This window comes from Rhineura floridana, chromosome 10 (genome assembly GCF_030035675.1).
Source record: "Rhineura floridana isolate rRhiFlo1 chromosome 10, rRhiFlo1.hap2, whole genome shotgun sequence".
Lineage (NCBI taxonomy): Eukaryota > Metazoa > Chordata > Lepidosauria > Squamata > Rhineuridae > Rhineura > Rhineura floridana.
Window position 1 is genome coordinate 21,235,659 of NC_084489.1, and position 19,847 is coordinate 21,255,505.

General features: G+C 42.2%; 1 protein-coding gene across 4 annotated transcripts in view; it reads left to right on the forward strand.

The window, feature by feature from the left end:
- Positions 1-19,847, forward strand: part of LARS2 (leucyl-tRNA synthetase 2, mitochondrial) — a 100,496-nt gene that overhangs the window by 68,016 nt on the left and 12,633 nt on the right. For all 4 annotated transcript variants that reach the window (XM_061586994.1, XM_061586995.1, XM_061586992.1 and 1 more), the window contains 5 exons: positions 476-579; positions 3,349-3,531; positions 8,233-8,402; positions 10,529-10,606; positions 19,428-19,539. In XM_061586994.1, coding sequence (XP_061442978.1) covers positions 476-579; positions 3,349-3,531; positions 8,233-8,402; positions 10,529-10,606; positions 19,428-19,539 — 647 coding nt within the window. The remainder of the gene's footprint in view (positions 1-475; positions 580-3,348; positions 3,532-8,232; positions 8,403-10,528; positions 10,607-19,427; positions 19,540-19,847) is intronic.

The following is a 19,847-nucleotide window of genomic DNA, read 5'->3' on the forward strand; positions in this document are numbered from 1 at the left end:
AAAGTCCTGCGCAAATTGAAAGGTCTTCACTTTGCATCAAAAAGGCATTGTGCTTGGTGGCAGACAATTCTCCCTGGGGAGGATATTCCAAATCTGAGGTGCTTGAGCGAGGAGGCTTCATCTTGGATCACTACCTGCCTCTCCTGCAGAAGAAGAGTCTACACAAGTTTGCATGGGCAATGGTGGTCCAAGCCATTGGACCAATATGCTCCTTACCTGCGAAACCCTGCTGAGCCATGCACTGTGCATGTCCCTTTTAAAATCCTACCTTTTGGTTGACACGCTCTACAACAATAGGGGAAAAGTAGGGTGAGGCCAATTTTTCCAAGGAGCTGGATGGAAATGTCAGGATGGCTCAGGATCTCTACACCTGGAGTAATCAGCTTGGTGCTCCTTTGCAAAACATTCACGCAAACGTATATCAAAAGTGTATTTTGACTGTTATTTTGAAAAGAATTTTTTTATGTGTTCTCAGAGAGCCTTTTCATAAGCTGTTGGTTCAAGGTCTTATCAAGAATCGAACGTTCAGGCTAGCAACAACTGGCAAGTATTTGAAGAGAGAAGAAGTTGATCTTACTGGTAAGTGAGATTGTTATGGGCATTGAAGTCCCCTAGCTATATCCAGAAAATCAAATGGCCAGTTTTGGGAAAGGGCATTATTTGTCAGAGTACATAAAATTCAGCAACAATAGGTACAGTGCCTTTCAAAGGTACTCAGACCCCTGACCAATGCTCTCATATTACTGAATTACAAATGGTACATTGTAATTTCATTCTGTATGATATTTTATTTTGAAACACTGAAACTCAAAATCAATTATTGTAAGGTGACATTGGTTTTATGTTGGAAAATGTTTGTAAGAAAACTGAAACATGCATTAAGTGTTCAACCCCTGTGCTGTGGAAACTCCCAGTTTACATAGATGAAAGAAATTGCCCTATCGAGGACACAATTACCTTACCATTGGCCTCCACCTGTCAGCCATTAAAGTTGCTGTCACATTGTTAGGATAAAAACCCCACTGATGAAGGATCATTGGCCAGGCTGTGGATCTGAAGGAAAATGAAGACCAAAGGACATTCTACAGAAGTGAGGGATAACGTAATAGATTAGGAAAAGGGTACAAAATAATAACCAAGTGTTTGGATATCCCAGTGAGCACAGTTGGATCAATAATCAGGAAGTGGAAGCTGCATCACACCACCAGGCACTGCCAAGAAAAGGCCGTCCCTCAAAACTCAGCACTCAAACAAGAAGGAGACTTGTGAGAGAAGCCACAGAGAGGCCAACAATTACTTTGAAGGAGCTACAGAGTTCAGTGGCTGCGAGTGGAGTAATGGTGCACCAGTCAACCATATCAAGAGCTCTGCATACCACTGGCCTGTATGGGAGGGTGTCAAGAAAGAAGCCATTACTCAAAAAGCACCATCTGAAAGCACATCTGGAGTTTGCCAGAAAGCATGAGAGTGTCCCAGACGAGATGTGGGAAAAGGTTTTGTGGTCAGATGAGACCAAGATAGAGCTTTTTGGCCAAAACTCAAAGCACTATGTGTGACACAAATTTAACACTGCCTATGTGTCAAGACACACCATCTCTGCGGTGAACTATGGTGGTGGCAGCATCTTGCTGTGGGGATGCTTCTCATCAGCAGGGGCTGGGCATCTTATTAAAATGGAAGGAAGAATGGATGGAGCAAAATAAAAGAAAATAATGCAAGAGAACATGCTTCAGTCCACTAAAAAACTGAAACTTGGGAGAAAATTCATTTTTCAGCAGGACAATGATCCCAAGCACAAGGCCAAAGCAACATTGGAGTGTCTCAAGAACAAAAAGGTGAATGTCCTACAGTGGCCCAGTCAAAGTCCTGACCTCAATCCCATTGAGAATCTGTGGTGCTCTTTGAAAATTGTGGTCCACAAGCAACGTCCAACCAACCTGAACGACCTGGAGCGAATTTGCCAAGAAGAATGGGCCAAAATCCCTCTAACACCGTGTGCAAAGCAGGTACATACCTACCCCAAAAGACTTTAAGCTGTTATTGCAACGAAAGGTGGCTCTACCAAATATTAATGTGTGGGGGTTGAATACTTATGCAAGCAACATCTTTCAGTTTTTTATGTTTCTTACAAACATTTCCCCACATAAAACCAATGTTACCTTACAATAATTGATTTTGAGTTTCAGTGTTTCAAAATAAAATATCATACAGAACAAAATTACAATGTACCATTTGTAATTCAGTAATGTGAGAGCATTGGTCAGGGGTCTGAGTACTTTTGCAAGGCACTGTAAATCCTTAAGCTAGAAATTGTTACTGTTTGTTTCTACTGATGGTGAGAAAAAAGCTGATGGTTCCACCATTCAAAAATCAATATTTTGCTCTGCAGGGAAATTCCCTCAAATTGGTCCATGAAACTTTAGTTCCGTGGATGAAGTTTTCTGTAGCTTCCCAAAGCTTGACTGCACACAGTGATGCTAGAATACATTCTAGGTCAGGCCTCTTTAAACTGAGTTGACTATAATAAAATATGCTGCTTTTTGATCAGTGGAATAGGCAAGGCTATCACAGATATACTCAGCAAGTAATTCAAAGATTTGGTGCTTCTCGTTAGATAGGTGTGAATAGGTGAACAGTGATTTGTACATTAGATAAATCTGGAAAAGAACATTGCACATTTTGCCCTGATGTCTGTGTGGGAGTGTTCCTATATTTTAAGTATGGATGAAACTGATGATAATTGTCAGGGGTGTTCATACATTGAACTGGAATTGTGATAAGTGAAACTGAAACTCCATTGGTCTTCCTCTCCTTGTTACTTCATTGTAATATGTGAAGGGGCCCTGACTTGCATTAACAGGGAATCCATTTTGAAAAAGGTGCTTGGCCCATAAAACTGGGATTCTTGTCACTTTTCAAAGTCATTGTTTTGTGGAGGACATTCACTAGGATGTTTGAAAGAAGTTGGTCTTCTTTGTCCCTAGAAGACAGCCACCCCAATCTACAGAAAACTAGTTTGTGACCCTCCAGATGTTGCTGAACTACACCACCCATCAGCTCCAGCCAACATTAGTCAGAAGTCAAGGATAATGGGTGTTGTAGATCAGCAACATCTGGCTATAGGTTAGCCACCCTTGCTACAAACAGACCCATTCTCTTATCCCCAGGTGGTAAGATATGTACGGAACAAGTAAAGAATGAGCAGCTTCATTCCATCTATCCTTTTAGATGCCTTTTAGGATATCATATCTGTGTGAGAAGGGTTTAAAAGCAACCGGCTCTTAACTTAAGCCATTTTAGAGGTTTATCAAGCAAAAGCAATAATTCCTCTATGTGTTCTGTGTTTAGGTCCTGAACCCGTTCACATAAAAACCAAAGAGAAACTGCAGGTGATGTGGGAAAAAATGAGTAAATCCAAACACAATGGTATAGAACCTGAAGAAATAGTCCAGCAGTATGGAATTGATACAGTCCGACTCTACATCCTATTTGCTTCCTCTCCAGAGCAGGACTTCTTGTGGGATACAAATAGTAAGGCTCCCTCCCTACACCCAGATTATTCTGTTCTTCGATTTGTGTTTTGGTTTGTGCAAAATTCCTTTGGGGGCTTAAAAAGCTGGCCACCCCACTCCCAATTAATCTATGCTGTGCTTTTCACTTTGGACAAAATATCTCTTTTAAGGGATTGTTATTGTTACTGCTTTTGTGTTTTACTCTTTGATACATGCTGTCTATGGATTCTCATAGCAACACCTAATCTACATCCAGTTCTCCCTAAATCATGGTGAGTTGGGGCATTACTTGGGAGGTCTGTGACCAGACTTTACCTGCTGTTTTCTCTATCTTCATTTTCCTTTGAAGCTTCTGATGGAAAAATATAAACACAATAGATAACATGCATTTTTTTTCTGCTGCTACTTTAATGACAACTTGGTGAGAAGTATCTTGAAAAATACCTGACAGAAGGGGTTAATCTGTCTATCCCACCCCCAGTGCCACTGCTCTCATCAACATTAAAATGTCCTGAATCTGCTTTAACATTTATTTTAATAACAATAAATCTTATCCCACATCTCCACATGTTGGAACCTGTTTCAGCCTTTTGGACATTGTGTTGCATTGTGATTTGATTTTCTGAAGATTTGCAATTGGCAGTTACAAAGCCTCAACGAGATTGTTTGCTTTTTGTTTTGAAGACATTTTGAATACTGTTAAGAAAGAGAAACACCAAGGATGCTTTCAAAGAGAGGGTTCTTACAGTGTCAAATGTGGTGATTCAATGAGCCTGGTGCTTACAAGGCCCATGTTGTTGTGCTCTAGTTGCTGTCTTTTTCCTTCAGTTTAGCACCAGAGATACCATCTGGACAACAAGAAGTCCTAAGCATCTGCCTATTGGGTTTATTCTTTCTGACCTAGCTTTAGATTGTTCCTGTCATTTTTGGTTTGACTATGAATTTTACAGCTTACTTAAGGTGGTTAACACTTTAACTGACCACCTGAGTTGTTGAAATCGCTGAAGCCAAATTCATATACCACTTACATTAGCCTTTTGATACAAACTAGGTTTCTAACTGTGTAGAGCTGGCGCACAGTGGAAGAACAGGATTGCACCCATTCACTATTTATTTATAAATATATTGGCATACCACTGTTTCATTAAAAACATCAAAGTGGTTTACAAGTTTAAAAAAACCATCTGAAAAAAAATTAAAAATACAATAAAAACAAAGGTCAATTATTGCAAAAAGACATCTTAATTGCCTGCATAAGTCTGGCAGAACAGGAAGGTTTTCAGCAGGCATTTAAAAGTTAAAACAGCAGGCGCCTGCTGAATCTCTGTTGGCAGAGCATTCCAGAGAACTGGGCCGATGATACTGAAGGCTTAATTTCATGTTGATGTTAAATGAGCCTCCCCAACTTGGGGGATGACCAAAGCCACTGCTGCAGATGAACTCAGTCATCGAGCTGGGATATAAGGGTTCACGTGGTCCCTAAGATACCCTGGATCTAAGTTGCTCAGGGCTTTGTAAATTAATACAAGGATTTTGAACCTGGCTTGGTAGAGGATGGGTAGCCAGTGCAGGTGTTTCAAAAGTGATGTCACGTGTTGTGAGCCATAAATAATAATAATAATAATAATAATAATAATAATAAATTTAATTTTTGTGTCGCCTATCTGGCCGAAGCCACTCTAGGCGACGTACAAACTAAAATTCAGTAAATTACAATACAATACAGATAAAATACAATAAAATCAGTACGATCATTAATCACAGCAGCATGAAATCAGTTAGGGTGATCAATAGATAATAAAATATCCCAAAAAAGTTAGCCCTCCCCGGAATTCCTGAAGGCCTGTCCAAAAAGCCAAGTTTTTAATGCCCGGCGAAATATATCCAGGGAAGGGGCATGGCGAAGATCGAATGGGAGGGAGTTCCAGAGAGTGGGGGCCGCCACTGAAAATGCCCTCTCTCTAGTCCCTACCAACCTAGCTGTTTTCGTTGGTGGGACTGAGAGAAGGCCCTGTGTGGCTGATCTGGTTGGGCGGCTTAATTTGTGGTACTGGAGGTGCTCCTTCAGATAAACTGGGCCGAGACCATATAGGGATTTAAAGGTTAATACCAACACCTTGAATTGGGCCCGGAAAACAACTGGCAGCCAATGTAGGAGAAATAATACTGGCGTGATGTGATCACGGCGGCGGCTGTTTGTAAGCAACCAAGCCGCCGCATTCTGCACCAGTTGTAGTTTCCGGACCGTTTTCAAGGGTAACCCCACGTAGAGCGCATTGCAGTAGTCTAATCGAGAGGTGACCAGGGCGTGTACCACCAGTGGGAGCTGATGAATAGGGAGGTAGGGTTGCAGCCTCCATATGAGATGTAATTGGTACCAAGCTCCCCAGCTCACTGCCGAAATCTGAGCCTCCATGGACAGCTTGGAATCAAGAACCACCCCGAGGCTGCGGACCTGATCTTTCAGGGGTAAACTCACCCCATTAAACTGTAGGTCAACAGCACCCAACCTCCCCCTGTCACCCACAAGTAGCACCTCGGTCTTATCAGGATTGAGCTTCAGTCTGTTCCTTCCCATCCATCCACTCACGGATTCCAGGCACTTGGACAAGGTCTCCACAGCCATCTCTGGTGAAGATTTAAAGGAGAGATAGAGCTGCGTGTCATCTGCATATTGATGACATCGCAGCCCAAAACTCCTGATGATAGCTCCCAGCGGCTTTACATAGATGTTAAATAGCATGGGAGAGAGGATAGAACCCTGTGGCACTCCGCATGTGAGGGGCCAAGGGTCTGAAACCTCATCTCCCAATGCTACCTGTTGATGCCTGTCAGAGAGAAAGGAACGGAACCACTGCAAAACAGTGCCTCCATCAGCAGTTTTTGCCGCCGCATTTTGCACCAGCTGGAGCCTGGTACTCATTTGGACTGGGTAATGAACTAGGCTGGTGCAGACCAGAGAGAGGGCATTCTCGATTGTGGCTCCCACCCTCTGGAACTCTCTGCCATATGATCTTCGGCATACCCCCTCCCTGGTAGGTTTCCACCAAAGATTGAAAACTTGGCTGTTTCAGCGGGCATATAGGATTCCTGGGTAATTTTAGTTTTATAGCGTACAGATGTGGGTGGGTTTGATAATTAAAGACTGATGTTATAATTGTATTTATATGTGTATTTAATTTTATGTACGCCGCCTAGAGTGGCCGTTCATTCGGCCAGATAGGCGGCCTAAAAATAACATTTTATTATTTATTATTATTATTATTATATCAGGTGTGAAGTTGGAAACTACTTAGAGGTTTTATTTTACAATTAAGCAGTACATAAATTTGTTCAATTAATAAAAATAAAAAGGTCCTGTGTGTATACATACATGTGGATTAGCTTTTGCTTTGGTCCCTATGTATTTAAGTCTTGTTGCAACGTTACATGAACGTCAGATGGCCCTGGGACAAGTACATCCAGAACAGTGGGCAGCCCCGTTACACATAGGAGTTGCTCATATGGAGCCTTGTATGAATTTCCTTTCATACGTATTTATATAGATTTTTACGATAGTTCTGTACTCACTGCCTGTCATTGGTTTGATCTAACGTTTAAGTTGGGATATGAAAACTATTTACCACTTCACCGTAAAAATAACTGGCTGAGGTTATTGCAAAGAAAATATGCAGATCCACAGGGCACAATCCAGAAGCCTGTGCAATGTACATATGCATCTCTGCATCGAGGGCCCCATCATGTATTTCTTTAGGTTTGTGGTGGAGGTATATGTCATGACCAGCTAGCCAGATAACAACACAGGTTCTGTACATATTTATTGAAAAGTAAGTGTCTATGAATTCAATTGGTTATAGTGTCTGGGTGTAGGATTGCTGTATTAAAGTCACATTTAAGAGATGTGTCTCTCTGATAGCCAAATCAGCCATTCCCAAATGAATAATCAAGGCTATTATAAGCCCAGGTTTCTTAATTCTGCGTAATTGGGAAGTGTTATATTTTGATCTCAGTCACATGTCATGATAAACCACAGTTTGTCTTGAACTATGGTTTAATCATGAATGTGCCTCTACCTGCCACGCAGATCCTCCCGAGTGGCTCCTGTGCAGCTCAAATAAGCAATACTGTGACTTGTTGTATTGTTTGAACTTAGGCCATAGTTTGTTTATTTCAAACAACCTACAATCCAGGTTTGGATGACACAACAAGCCATTGTATGGCTTGTTTGAGCTGCTTTGGGGGGAGTGACATGCAGCAAGGGAGAGGCATGTTCATGATTAAACTATGGTTTGAGACTAACTGTTGTTGTGATGTGCGCTTCGCACTTATCTTTGTTTCCAAGTTGTACCACTTGAAGCTGTATTTTTTTCTTTCACCTCCATGGGGAGAGAGTACTTGTGTTTGTCATCACTTTACATCAACGTTCAAAGGGAACTTCTCTGATAAGGCTTTTCTGTCACTAGCCCTTCAACCTAAAAACAAAAAGAAAAGCACTTTTCCTAAATAGTTTAAATATAATGTTTACTGCTATAGCAATAAGCTAGTGAATTTATTTTACTCGGTTAACGAGTTGTATGTTTAAGTATTGCTAGATTCAAAACTGTTAAATGCTGACTCTTTACAAGAGGCAGAACTCTTTTGTCAAACTTTTCCCCCCTCTGACAATGTTATCTTAACACATGTTAATGAAAACCTCTCTCTCCTCCCATTTTTCATTCAGCTGATGCAATACCTGGGGTGCAAAGATGGCAATCACGCCTCTGGCACTTAGCAACCAAATTTATTGAAGTTAGAAATTCTGGGGCTCTGCCCAGTTCTCAGCTCCTGAATCGGAAAGAGAAAGTTGAAGCCAAATATATCTGGGAGCAGAAGAACTCCACAGTCTCTGAGGTTAGAAAGAATTTGGACTATTCTAAAAATGATCAAGTCATTTTGGTCTTTAGTGATGTTTTGGTGGCTGTAACACTAAGCTTTAGCAATATAATGTATTTTGATTTTAGTAGAAAATTAGCCTTCTGATCACTTTCTTTACTGCTTTTAAAACTCCCCCCTTTGTAAACTGGGGAAAGAAAATATGATTCCATAGTGGCATATAATAATGATCCCCTCCCCCATGTGACTAGGCTAGATGAGATATAAGGCAATATATAGGAATTGTCTCGGTGTGTTTATGAAGACTGTGTTGTTGCTTTGCTGGTAATATAACAATGTAAATTCCATAAGTGCTTCCATTTATTCTGTTTTCAGGTTAAAACACCTATAAAGAAAACTAGAACAATTTCTAAAACGTTACTGGATGGTTAGAATCATTATCCTGCTGAATAACCAGGAACACTAGATCTATCTTAAATAATCTTTATTTTAAAGGAGAAGGATAAACTTCTAACAGTGACTTCTTTGGAAGTCTACCCGTATAAATTATTTGAGAAAGTTTCCAGAGGAGTAACCATGTTAGTCTTTTTCAGCAAAACAATAGATTGTCTAGTGGCACCTTAAAAGCTAACAAATTAGTTATGACTAGCGGCTTTGCCCCTATGTGCTTAGTGAGCCAACCCCCTCCCCCCAGGCACCCCCACTCCCCCCCAACACTCCCCCAAGGCACCCCCAGTCCCACCAGGCACCCCAACTCTTACCAGGCACCCCTCTAACTCCCCCTCGCAATACCTACCCCCAGTGCAGTGGGAGCACTGGTGTGCATAGGCAATTGTGGCCCCTTGTGCTCCTTGCCCACTTGCATTGCCTGTTCCTGTGTCACTACAGTCCCTTGCCACTGCCCCTTGCTGCCACCCCCTGACAAATGCAGTCTCCGCACAGCGCTGCCCTCCACCAGCAGCTCACCTCAACAAACACTGCCACCACACAGCATGCCTGGGTCACCGCCTTCCCTAGGCAGCTTACAGGCCTCTCTCCTGCTGTCCTTCGCCCCCCCACTTGCTTGCTTCCTTCCTTCCCCCCCCCCCCCAGCCTTGAGCCCAGCACAGCTCGGTCAGGCTGCAATTCACAGTGCCACTGCAGTGTGACGGGCTAGGGGCTTACAAAAATATTAGTATGTAGAGAGAGAGAACCTTTCATGGATTGCAGTCCGCATAATCTAAGTGGAGTCTAGTTCATGAACATTTTCAGTTTGTCATAATAAATTTGTTAGTTCTTAAGCTATCGCAAGTCTCTGTGTTGTTTAAGGAAAGACGCTGTCATTCTGTCTGCTCCCATCTATCTGTCAGAGAAGGCACTGTAGTCCAGTGGTAGAATACATGATTTGCATGAAAAAGGTCCCAAGTTCAGTCCCTGGAATTTACATGATGGCAAAGACCTCTGCCAAAAACCCTGGAGAGATGCTGTCAGTTAGAGTAGACCTGGTACAAGGCAACTTTATCTCTTGAGATCTGGGTGTTCAAGTTGGTGAGCAGGAACTAGGGTAGACACATATAAAGGGAGCCACTATGGTATTTCCTTTTTTTATTATTTCATAAGAAGGATGTGCCAAGTTCAGTTAAAACTTGGCAATCCTTTTTCATGACATTGGTATGTACTCCCATCCAGAGCATGACTGAGATGCAATGATTTGTTAAGGCACAATGTTTTCATATTCAGTACATTCAACCTGTTCTTCTGCATCTTGCTTTGGCCTGCCTATGTTATGCCAAGCCCCACCCAGAATGAAACCATTTGGTGCAGATGCCAGTGGCTAAGGCAACTACTTAAAGTGCACACCTATGCCTCCCAAGCGAAATGATGCCATACTAACGTGTAAAGAAGTAAAGGGTACCATACAGAAAAGCTTTTGGTAGCATAAGATTGAATCTTAGCTGTTTTGGCAAGATGTAACTATCAAGCAGAGATCTGATTCTCGAGGATGACAACAGTTTTGTACTAGACTGACTAAAAGAATTATTGGCTTGATAAATTGGGGAGGGACTTTTCAGTGGTTAAACCTGAGGAGACGAATTTTAAAAAAAAGCGGAGGTGTAGTAAATCTAATTAACCAAAGGAAAAAAACTTCGCTTTTCTGCAATTAGGTAACAGAATACTTCATGGATGATTTCTTGTTTCGTACTATAATTGCTCGACTGATGGGCCTCAGTAACACGTTGTCAGTAAGTATGACATCAATTAGCGTATTTCTAAAAGTTCTTTTTTACTCTATTGATGTGCACTATGGATCCAAGCTAACATCAAGAATAACATCAACATAGCTGGTAGTGTAAAATCTCTACAAGTTTAGCTTTTGGATTTCCATGAGATCATTTTATTCCATTGCACATTTTTTCCCCATTGATTTAAGAAGTTTGAAATCCTCCCTTTTAGAAATGCATAAATATGGCATTCCCAGTATTGCTGAGTACCAGTAAGCCAGTGTGGTGTAGTGGTTAAAGTGTTGGACTACGACCTGGGAGACCAGGGTTTGAATCCCCACATAGCCATGAAGCTCACTGGGTGACCTTGGGCCAGTCACTGCCTCTCAGCCTCATGAAAACCCTATTCATAGGGTCGCCATAAGTCGGAATCGACTTGAAGGCAGTACATTTACAATAAGTAATCATATATCTAACAAATCTTAATCTCTGTTAATATGGTAAATATTATTTAGCTCTAATTAGAACATATTTTATGGGGGGTTGTATTGGAAAGGAATTTTATTTGCATTCTGAAGAAAATTAAAGTTTAACTTGCCATTCTAAGACAGCTATTGACTAAATCAGGATACCTAGCAAGGATCATACATGTTGAAACAAGGTACTGAAACGTAGACCTAATGTAATAATGGTGTATTTTTCTGTAGGCTATCTGTTCACACCCTCAGCAAATTGATGGGTGCATAATAAAACCTTAAAGCGTTTAAGTGGTGCGATAGAACAAGCTTTCATCTGCGTTTCAGAATATCCACTTTCGCTCCCATCTGAAACCAGGAAGTATGAAAGCTAAAATTAGAACAAGCTCAAGAAGTTTCACTTCATCAGAAAGCAATGAAGTCTGTTCTTATAAAACTTTTTAAAGATCCTTTCTAGTAACTACGGTAGACACACATAGTGTTATGGAAACAAGTCTGATTATGAATACTTCTGATGGATCTGTAGACAATTGTCAAATGAGGGCTGTCAATCTGCAAATGAAGTTTTCTGGAGGATGAGGATTTGTTTTTTGTGTGTGTGTAAGATACAGAGTTGGAATTGAATTGAATTGAATTGAAACTTTATTTTTACCCCGCCCTTTTTCCAAACTGGAACTCAGGGCGGCTTACAGATAAAACTACATATAGTTAAAAACATAGAAAAACATACAATTAAAATACAATTAAACTATGCACAACCTTAAAACCGTAAAGGGCACTTAAAAATCTAAAAACAATTTAAAATAATACAGATAATAATATAAAACAATAAAACAAGCCTTGTAAAGCCCAATCCTAAACACCGTCTATCCCAAAAGCCTGTCGGAATAAAAAAGTCTTTACTTGCCGACAGAAGGATGGCAAGGAGAGGGCCATTCGTGCCTCCCTAGGAAGGAAGTTCCAGAACCTAGGAGCAGCCACCGAGAAGGCCCTATCTTGCGTCCCCACCAATCGCACTTGCGAGGGTGTTGGGACTGAGAGAAGGGCCTCTCCTGAAGATCTCAGGGCCTGGGCAGGCTCGTATAGGGAGATATGGTCTGACAGATAGCCTGGACCTGGGCCGTATAGGGCTTTAAAGGTCAAAACCAGCACTTTGAATTGTGACCGGAAACAAACTGGCAGCCAGTGGAGCTGTTGTAACAAGGGAGTTGTATGGTCCCTGTAACCAGCCCCTGTTAATACTCTGGCTGCAGCTCTTTGTACCAGTTTAAGTTTCCGAACAGTCTTCAAAGGCAGCCCCACGTAGCGCGTGTTACAGTAGTCTAAATGGGATGTAACTAAGGCATGCATCACCACAGTCAAATCAGGCATTTCCAGGAACGGGCACAGCTGGCGCACTAGTCTTAAATGGGCAAAGGCACTCCTAGCCACGGCCAAGACCTGGGCCTCCAAGTTCAGAGCAGAGTCCAGGAGCACACCCAAACTGCGAACCTGTGTCTTCAGGGGGAGTGTAACCCCATCCAGCACAGGCTGAATCCCTACTCCCTGATCTGCCCTTCGACTGACCAGGAGCACCTCTGTCTTGTCTGGATTAAGTTTCAATTTGTTTGCCCTCATCCAGTCCATCACTGATGCCAGGCACTGGTTCAGGACCAGGACAGCTTTCTTGGCGTTAGGTGGAAAGGAGAAATAGAGTTGGGTGTCATCCGCATACTGATGGCACCGAACCCCAAACCCCCGGACAACCTCTCCCAGCGGTTTCATATAGATGTTAAATAACATGGGGGACAAAACTGAACCCTGAGGGACCCCATAGGTCAATGACCAGGGAGTTGAACAGGAGTCCCCAAGCACCACCTTCTGAGTTCGTCCCTCCAGAAAGGAATGGAGCCATCGTAACACGGTGCCCCCAAGTCCCATCCCAGCAAGGCGGTCCAGAAGAATACCATGGTCGATGGTATCGAAAGCCACTGAGAGGTCCAGTAGAACTAACAGGGACACACTCCCCCTGTCCAGCTCTCTGCGAAGGTCATCCACCAAGGTGACCAAAGCTGTCTCTGTCCCGTAACCAGGCCTGAAACCAGACTGAAATGGATCCAGATAATCCGTTTCATCCAAGAATCTCTGGAGCTGGGCAGCCTATAAAGCCATCGAGTCCAACCCCCTCCTCAATGCAGGAATCCAAATTAATGCATACCTGACAGGTGGCTGTCCAGCTGCCTCTTAAATGTCTCCAGTGATGGAGAGCCCACCACTTCCCTAGGTAATTGGTTTCATTGTTGTACTGCTCTAACAGTTAGGAGGTTTTTCCTAATGTTCAGTTGAAATCTGGCTTCCTGTAATTTGAGCCCATTATTCTATGTCCTGCACTCTGAGACGATTGGGAAGAGATCCTGAGCCTTCTCTGTGTGACGATATTTCAAGTTCTTGAACAGTGCTATCATATCTCCCCTCAGTCTTCTCTTCTAATGGCTAAATATGCCCAGTTCTTTCAGTCTCTCCTCATAGGGCTTCGTTTCCAGTCCCCTGATCACCCTCATTGCCCTCCTCTGAACCTGTTCCAGTTTGTCTGCATCCTTCTTAATGTGTGGTGTCCAGAACTGGACGCAGTACTTAAGATGAGGCCTAACCAGTGCTGAATAGAGGGGAGCTAGTACTTCAAGTGATTTGGAAACTATACTTCTGTTAATGCAACCTAAAATAGCATTAGCCTTTTTTGCAGCCACATCACATTGTTGGCTCATATTCAGCTTGTGATCAACAACAATCCTAAGATCCTTCTCGCATGTATTATTGCTGAGCCACGTATTCCTCACCTTACAACTGTTCATTTGGTTTCTTTTTCCTAGGTGTAGAACTTTGCATTTATCCCTGTTAAATTTCATTCTGTTGTTTTCAGCCCAATGCTGCAGCCTATCAAGATCCCTTTGAATTTTGTTTCTGTCTTCCACGGTATTAGCTGTCCTTCCCAATTTGGATCATCTGCAAATTTGATAAGCATTCCCTGAACCTCCTCATCCAAATCATTAATAAAAATGCTGAAGAGCACTGGGCCCAGGACGGAGCACTGCAGTACCCCGCTCGTTGCTACCCCCAATATGACAAGGAACCATTGATAAGCACTTTTTGAGTATGACTCTGCAGCCAATTGTGGATCCACCTGATAGTTGTTGCATCCAGCCCACATTTAGCTGGCTTGCTAGTCAGAATATCATGGGGCACTTTGTCAAAAGCATTGCTGAAGTTGAGATATGTTCACTAATAGGCAAAAGACCTTGCGGTTTAAGAACGTACCTATAACCAACAGATATTTCTATCAACCTTTAAAAAGCAGGGAAATTGGGCAGCTATAGTGAATGCACCAGGGGAGTAGGAGACCTGACCACCTCTCTGAGATATTGGACTGCTCTGCAAATTGGTCAAAATGCAAACACCATTTGGGTTGGTCTTTCACAGTCCAGTCCACTTGCTGTGTAGCTTGGAAGAATTTGGTAACGTGCCTCTGAGCATATGGTGAGTGGTGGCAACACCTGCCATCTCCAAAGATGGAGAATTATATTTTTGTATGTTTGTTGGTATTCTTCTTACTTTGCTTCTTTCCTGTGTTACTAACGTTTCTACAGAGAATCTAATCTAGAAAATTTTATTTCCCTCATTTTTCATCCTAGAAATCTGTCAAATTTATTTTTATTCATTTCAAAGCCTTTGTATTGGTTAATGTCATATGATGGTGAAGACAGCCTTTTTTGTTTCAAACTGGAGGTTATGTTCTATTTCTATTTTGGGTGCATTAACAATTGAATCTGAAACTGCAGTTTGATGTAAAATCAGACTGATTACAATATGTTGCTACAATGACTAGCTGTTGGAAAAAAGAGGATGCATGTGTTCAGCCTGCTATATTTAAACCACTCCACTTAAGGCAAGGTGGGCACGGTCAATTAAAAACATAGAGCACACCTAGAATTTTGCTGGAATATATTTCATCTCCCACTGTTTCATCTTGTGCAAACTGAGACATTCCTGATCTCCACTGGAGACTATTCTGCAGAATAGTCAGTGCCATTATTCCACAATTATTTTTGGAGGTTTTTTAGTGTAAATTTTGCAAAGTGTTGCTGTACTTCACATATTCACAGAAATAGAAGCAAAAGAAAATGATTTCCTATAGGAAACTTCACTAAAATTGCAAAGTAAATCAGACATATTCAAAGTGACCATCTGAACTTTATCAACTGTCCTAATAATGTTACTCCCTCCCTGCTAAAACAAGATCAGCACAGCACATGTCTTGTTTCTATTATTTGGGCTGATTGCAGGTGTTGCCACCACTCACTTGCCTGTTAGTGAATTTCTCTGCTTTTTAATCCGGGAGGTAAGAAATGGGATCCTGTGCAAGTTTGCTGGGAGTGGATTGATCATTTGCATGCTTATTTAGTTCAGTGGGATTTACTCCCCTCCAATCATGCTTAGGATAGGTGAAACTGACCACAGGGGTTGGGGAGGGGAGGGGGGAGGAACGGCAGTGGGGAGGAGGGGGATGGGAGCAGGGAGGAGAGGAGGAGAAGGACAGGTGTGATCATTTGCATGTTTATTGAGTTCAGTGGGATTTACTGCCGTGCAGTCATGCTTAGGATAGGTAAAACTGACTGGGAGGGAGGGCTGGAGTGGACAGGGGAGGAGGAAGAAGGAAGAAGGGAGGAGAAGAGAAGGGAGGAGGAAGGGAGAGGGGAAGGAAGGGAAAGGCAGGTCTGATCATTTTCATGCTTATAAGAGTTCAGTGGGATTTACTCCTATGCAATCATGGTTAGGATAGGTAAAACTAAACATGGGGGAGGAGCAGGGGAAGGGGGAAGGGGAAGGAGCGAATTGGAGGGGGCAAAGGAAGGGGGAGGGCAGGTTTGATGATTTGCATGCTAATAGAGTTCAATGGTATTTATTCCCGTGCAATCATGCTTAAGATACGTAAAACTGACCATGAGGAGGGGGAAGGAGGGGATGGGGATGGGGAGGGAGGGGGAAAAGCAGGGGGTGGGAAGGGGCAAGAGGAAGGGGATAGGAGAGAGGAGAAGGGAGGGTGGGTTTTATCATTTACATACTTTTTGAATTCAGTGGGATTTTTTTTGGTGCAATCATGTTTGAAAATGGAAATGGACTGCCTTCAAGCCGATATTCAGAGGTGGTTTTACCATTGCCTTCCTGTGAGGCTGAGAGGCAGTGACTGGCCCAAGGTCACCCAGTCAGCTTCATGGTTGTGTGGAGATTCGAACCCTGGTCTCCCAAGTCATAGTCCAACACTGACCCAGGGAAGGGTCAGGGAGGGGATGGGGAGGAGATTGGGTGGGTGAGCACTGGGCAGAAGGGAAGCCCCTTTCCTTTCCAAAAGGAACAGTATCACTGCTTTTCAGCGTTTCCCCCACCTTTTTATTCTACAGCAGACACATGTAGCCTCCCACCCAAATTTAAACCAAAGCTGTCTCTGGCCACATCCACACCAGGCCTTTATTTCACTTTAGACAGTCATGGCTTCTCTCAAAGAATCGTGGGAAGTGTAGTTAGTGAAGGGTGCTGAGAGTTGCTAGGAGACGCCCTGTTCCCCTCACAGACCTTCAATCAGAGCAGCTGACTCTGCTTTGGCCACTCTGGCCACTGGAGCTCTGTCAGTGGAATAGGAGTCTCCTCTCAGCACTGTTCACAAACTTCACTTCCCAAGATTCTTTGGGGAAAGCCATAACTGTCTCAAGTGAAATCAAAGTCTGGTGTGGGTGCGGCCCCCTGATTAGGCAAGCCAAGGAGCTGGGAGTCTGGCTTTTAGAACACTGATAGTTGGTTCTTACTGAGCATGCCCGACACTATCATTCAGTTAAATGCAAACTTTCTTAAATTAATTAAAAATCAGCCAGGCATTTTTTAACTTTTAAACTACAGAAGATGAAGGTCAGAGTACGGGGCAAGGTCAGTAATAGGATTACAGGTACTCTGTGACGATGGCTGATTTGTAATGAATTTTAACAGATTATGAGAACTCTCAGAGAAAAAAGTCCAAAAGGGATGTGGGATTTTTTTCTCTCTTTTTAGATTTTGAACTCTATTCTCTCTGACTGTTTTGTGCATCGCCATGAAAATTGAGAGTTGAGGGTTGTTAAGCAAGCGTTTCTGAGCTTAGGACTATTTGTAAGGTTTTGTTTTGAAATGAGCTTATGGGAAGCATCAGAATGGCATGGAAGGTATTTTCAATTTAACATTGCGGAATGAGAAAAATCCACGCTGGCTATAGTATACAGCCACTCTTGTGGCTGTATAATTATGTCCACAGGATTTCCACAGTTTATCAGGGAGGTTACCTGATCAAAAAATGAGAGGTTAGTCTAGTAGGATTTGGTCTTGATAAATCCATGTTGGCTTCTAGTAATCACTGCATTGTTTTCAAGGCGGTTACAGACTGACCGCTTTGTAATCTGCTCCAGAAATTTCCCAGGGATCAATGTCAGGCTGACTGCTCTGTAGCTCCCAGGTTCCTCCTTTTTGCCTTCTTGAAGATAGGGGCAACATCAGCCCTCCTCCAGTCGTCCAGCACTTCACCCATTCTCCACAATTTTGCAAAGATAATAGATGGTGGCTCCAAGAGTTCTTCAGCCAGTTCCTTCAATACTGTAGGATGCAGTTCGTTTAATAAATGGTTATTTGTTACACACAATCGGCATACCTTCTCAAGCTAACACTTTAGGAATATCACATTTTCCAAGCACACAGTCACTACATAATATTTTGCACCTGGGAAAAATGTGTTTCTTTACCAATCAGATCTTCCTTTGCTATTGTGATTTATTATGTAGAATACAGTTTAGTAATTTTTTAGGGTTGGAGAGAACAGCAAGGTACATCTTGCCACATTCTTTGTGTGTGTTTGTTTAAGTAGCAATCCCTGAAGCAATTTTTTTTCTTCCTATAAATTCTTTAGAAGGTATATGTTCCCCAGCATACAGCTTCTGCGTAGGCATATGTATCTAATTCATATTTTTTAAATAGTGATGAACATCAGTAGGTTTATTCCTCCTACAACCATGCATCCACCATTTTGACATTTTTCATATATCCTTTGGTGAGTGCACATTCACTTGGTGTATAGCTACTGCATAATAGCATACCTATCCAGATTATAAGTATACAGTAGCATGATTGGAGTGGGGAAATCCCCCCCCCAAAAAAATTATATGTAGATGTGAAATTGTGCTGTTACAGAAATTATTATTGTTATTATTGTTATTGTTATTATTATTTATTAGACTTATATACCGCCCGACTAGCAATAGCCCTCTGGGCGGTGAAAGAAATGTTTCTTGCAGGAGAGCCACTACTGTTTACTGGTTAGAGTGTGTTGGGCTAGGATTGGGGAGACCCAGGTTCAGATCCCTGAATGGCTGTGATGCTCACTGAGTGACCTTGGGCCAGTCACCTTCTCTCCAGACTGTCATACCTTACAGCATTGTTGTAAAGATAAAAGGGGGAACCCCATGCACAGGCTTGAGCTTCTTTAAGAAAAGGTGGGATATAAATGTAATAAAGAAATAATGCCCAACCACTAATATTTATTTTCTAATGCCAAAACAAATAGGGTTACTGTATAAGAATCCCACAGTTTTGGCCCTTGGAAAACTTTTTTTATCCTGCAGTTCTGCATCTATTTTTTTTTTAAGCTAACTCCATAGCTTTATCTTGAGTAGACAGAGCTGGAATGCTGACAAAGTATCCAACCAAAGCACAGATCCAGCTAGGGTTATCCATCTTGCCTAGCTTATCACACACATTTACAAAAGGAATTATGAATTTATTTAGTACTAAAAATGTAAATGTACTGCCTTCAAGTTGATTCTGACTTATGGGGATGAATAGGGTTTTCATGAGGCTGAGAGGCAGTTACTGGCCCAATGTCACCCAGTGAGCTTCATGGCTATGTGTGGATTCGAACCCTGGTCTCCCAGGTCATAGTCCAACACCTTAACCACTACATCACACTGGCTCTCTATTTAGTACTACAGCAACAAATTCCAGTTGTCAATGTACTTTTTGAGGCTCTAATCCTATAAACTGATCTTTATAAGCATTCTCTGGCATCAGTACAGAGTCCCAAGGGTTGCTTTAGCTAAGTGGTTGGTAGTAGTTTCCTGTATGTGTGTGTAGGTATACAGCTCTCTTGATCTCCATGTTTTTGCTAGCGCAAGCATTAGAGCTGTCTTTAATGTCTTGCTATAAAAAATACTGTTTTTCAAGATGCAACACTTAATTATTTTTTACTTTTATTCTGTCATTTTACTGAAGAGTGTTTAGATTTTAAAATCCATTCTTCATTTCCTTTTTTCCTGCAGCAAGCCTCCCAACGGCTTATCCTCCACAGTGCAGAATTTGAAGACGCTTTGGCAACTCTTTTTGTTATGCTTTCCCCAATGGCCCCACACATAAGTTCAGAGATCTGGAAAGGTAACTTGCGCAGTTATGGTGTTTTTTCTTTTCTTTTGTTTTTACCGCTGTGGTGAAAAAAGTGCCAGGAAAACCCTGCAGTCAGAGCTAAATGTTTTGATTGTAACTGAGTGGACTTATTTAGAGGCAACTAGTATCTGTGAACAATTGTTACAGGGGTCGTATTGGCCTGTCTGACTTCATGGTATGACATTGTTTTGCATATACCACTGTGAGGGGATACCGATGGGTGAAGGCGCTCTCCGTGTGACTCCTCATCTGGCCTGATGCGGAGTGGAGGCATCTGACCCAGAAGTGGGATTGCACGG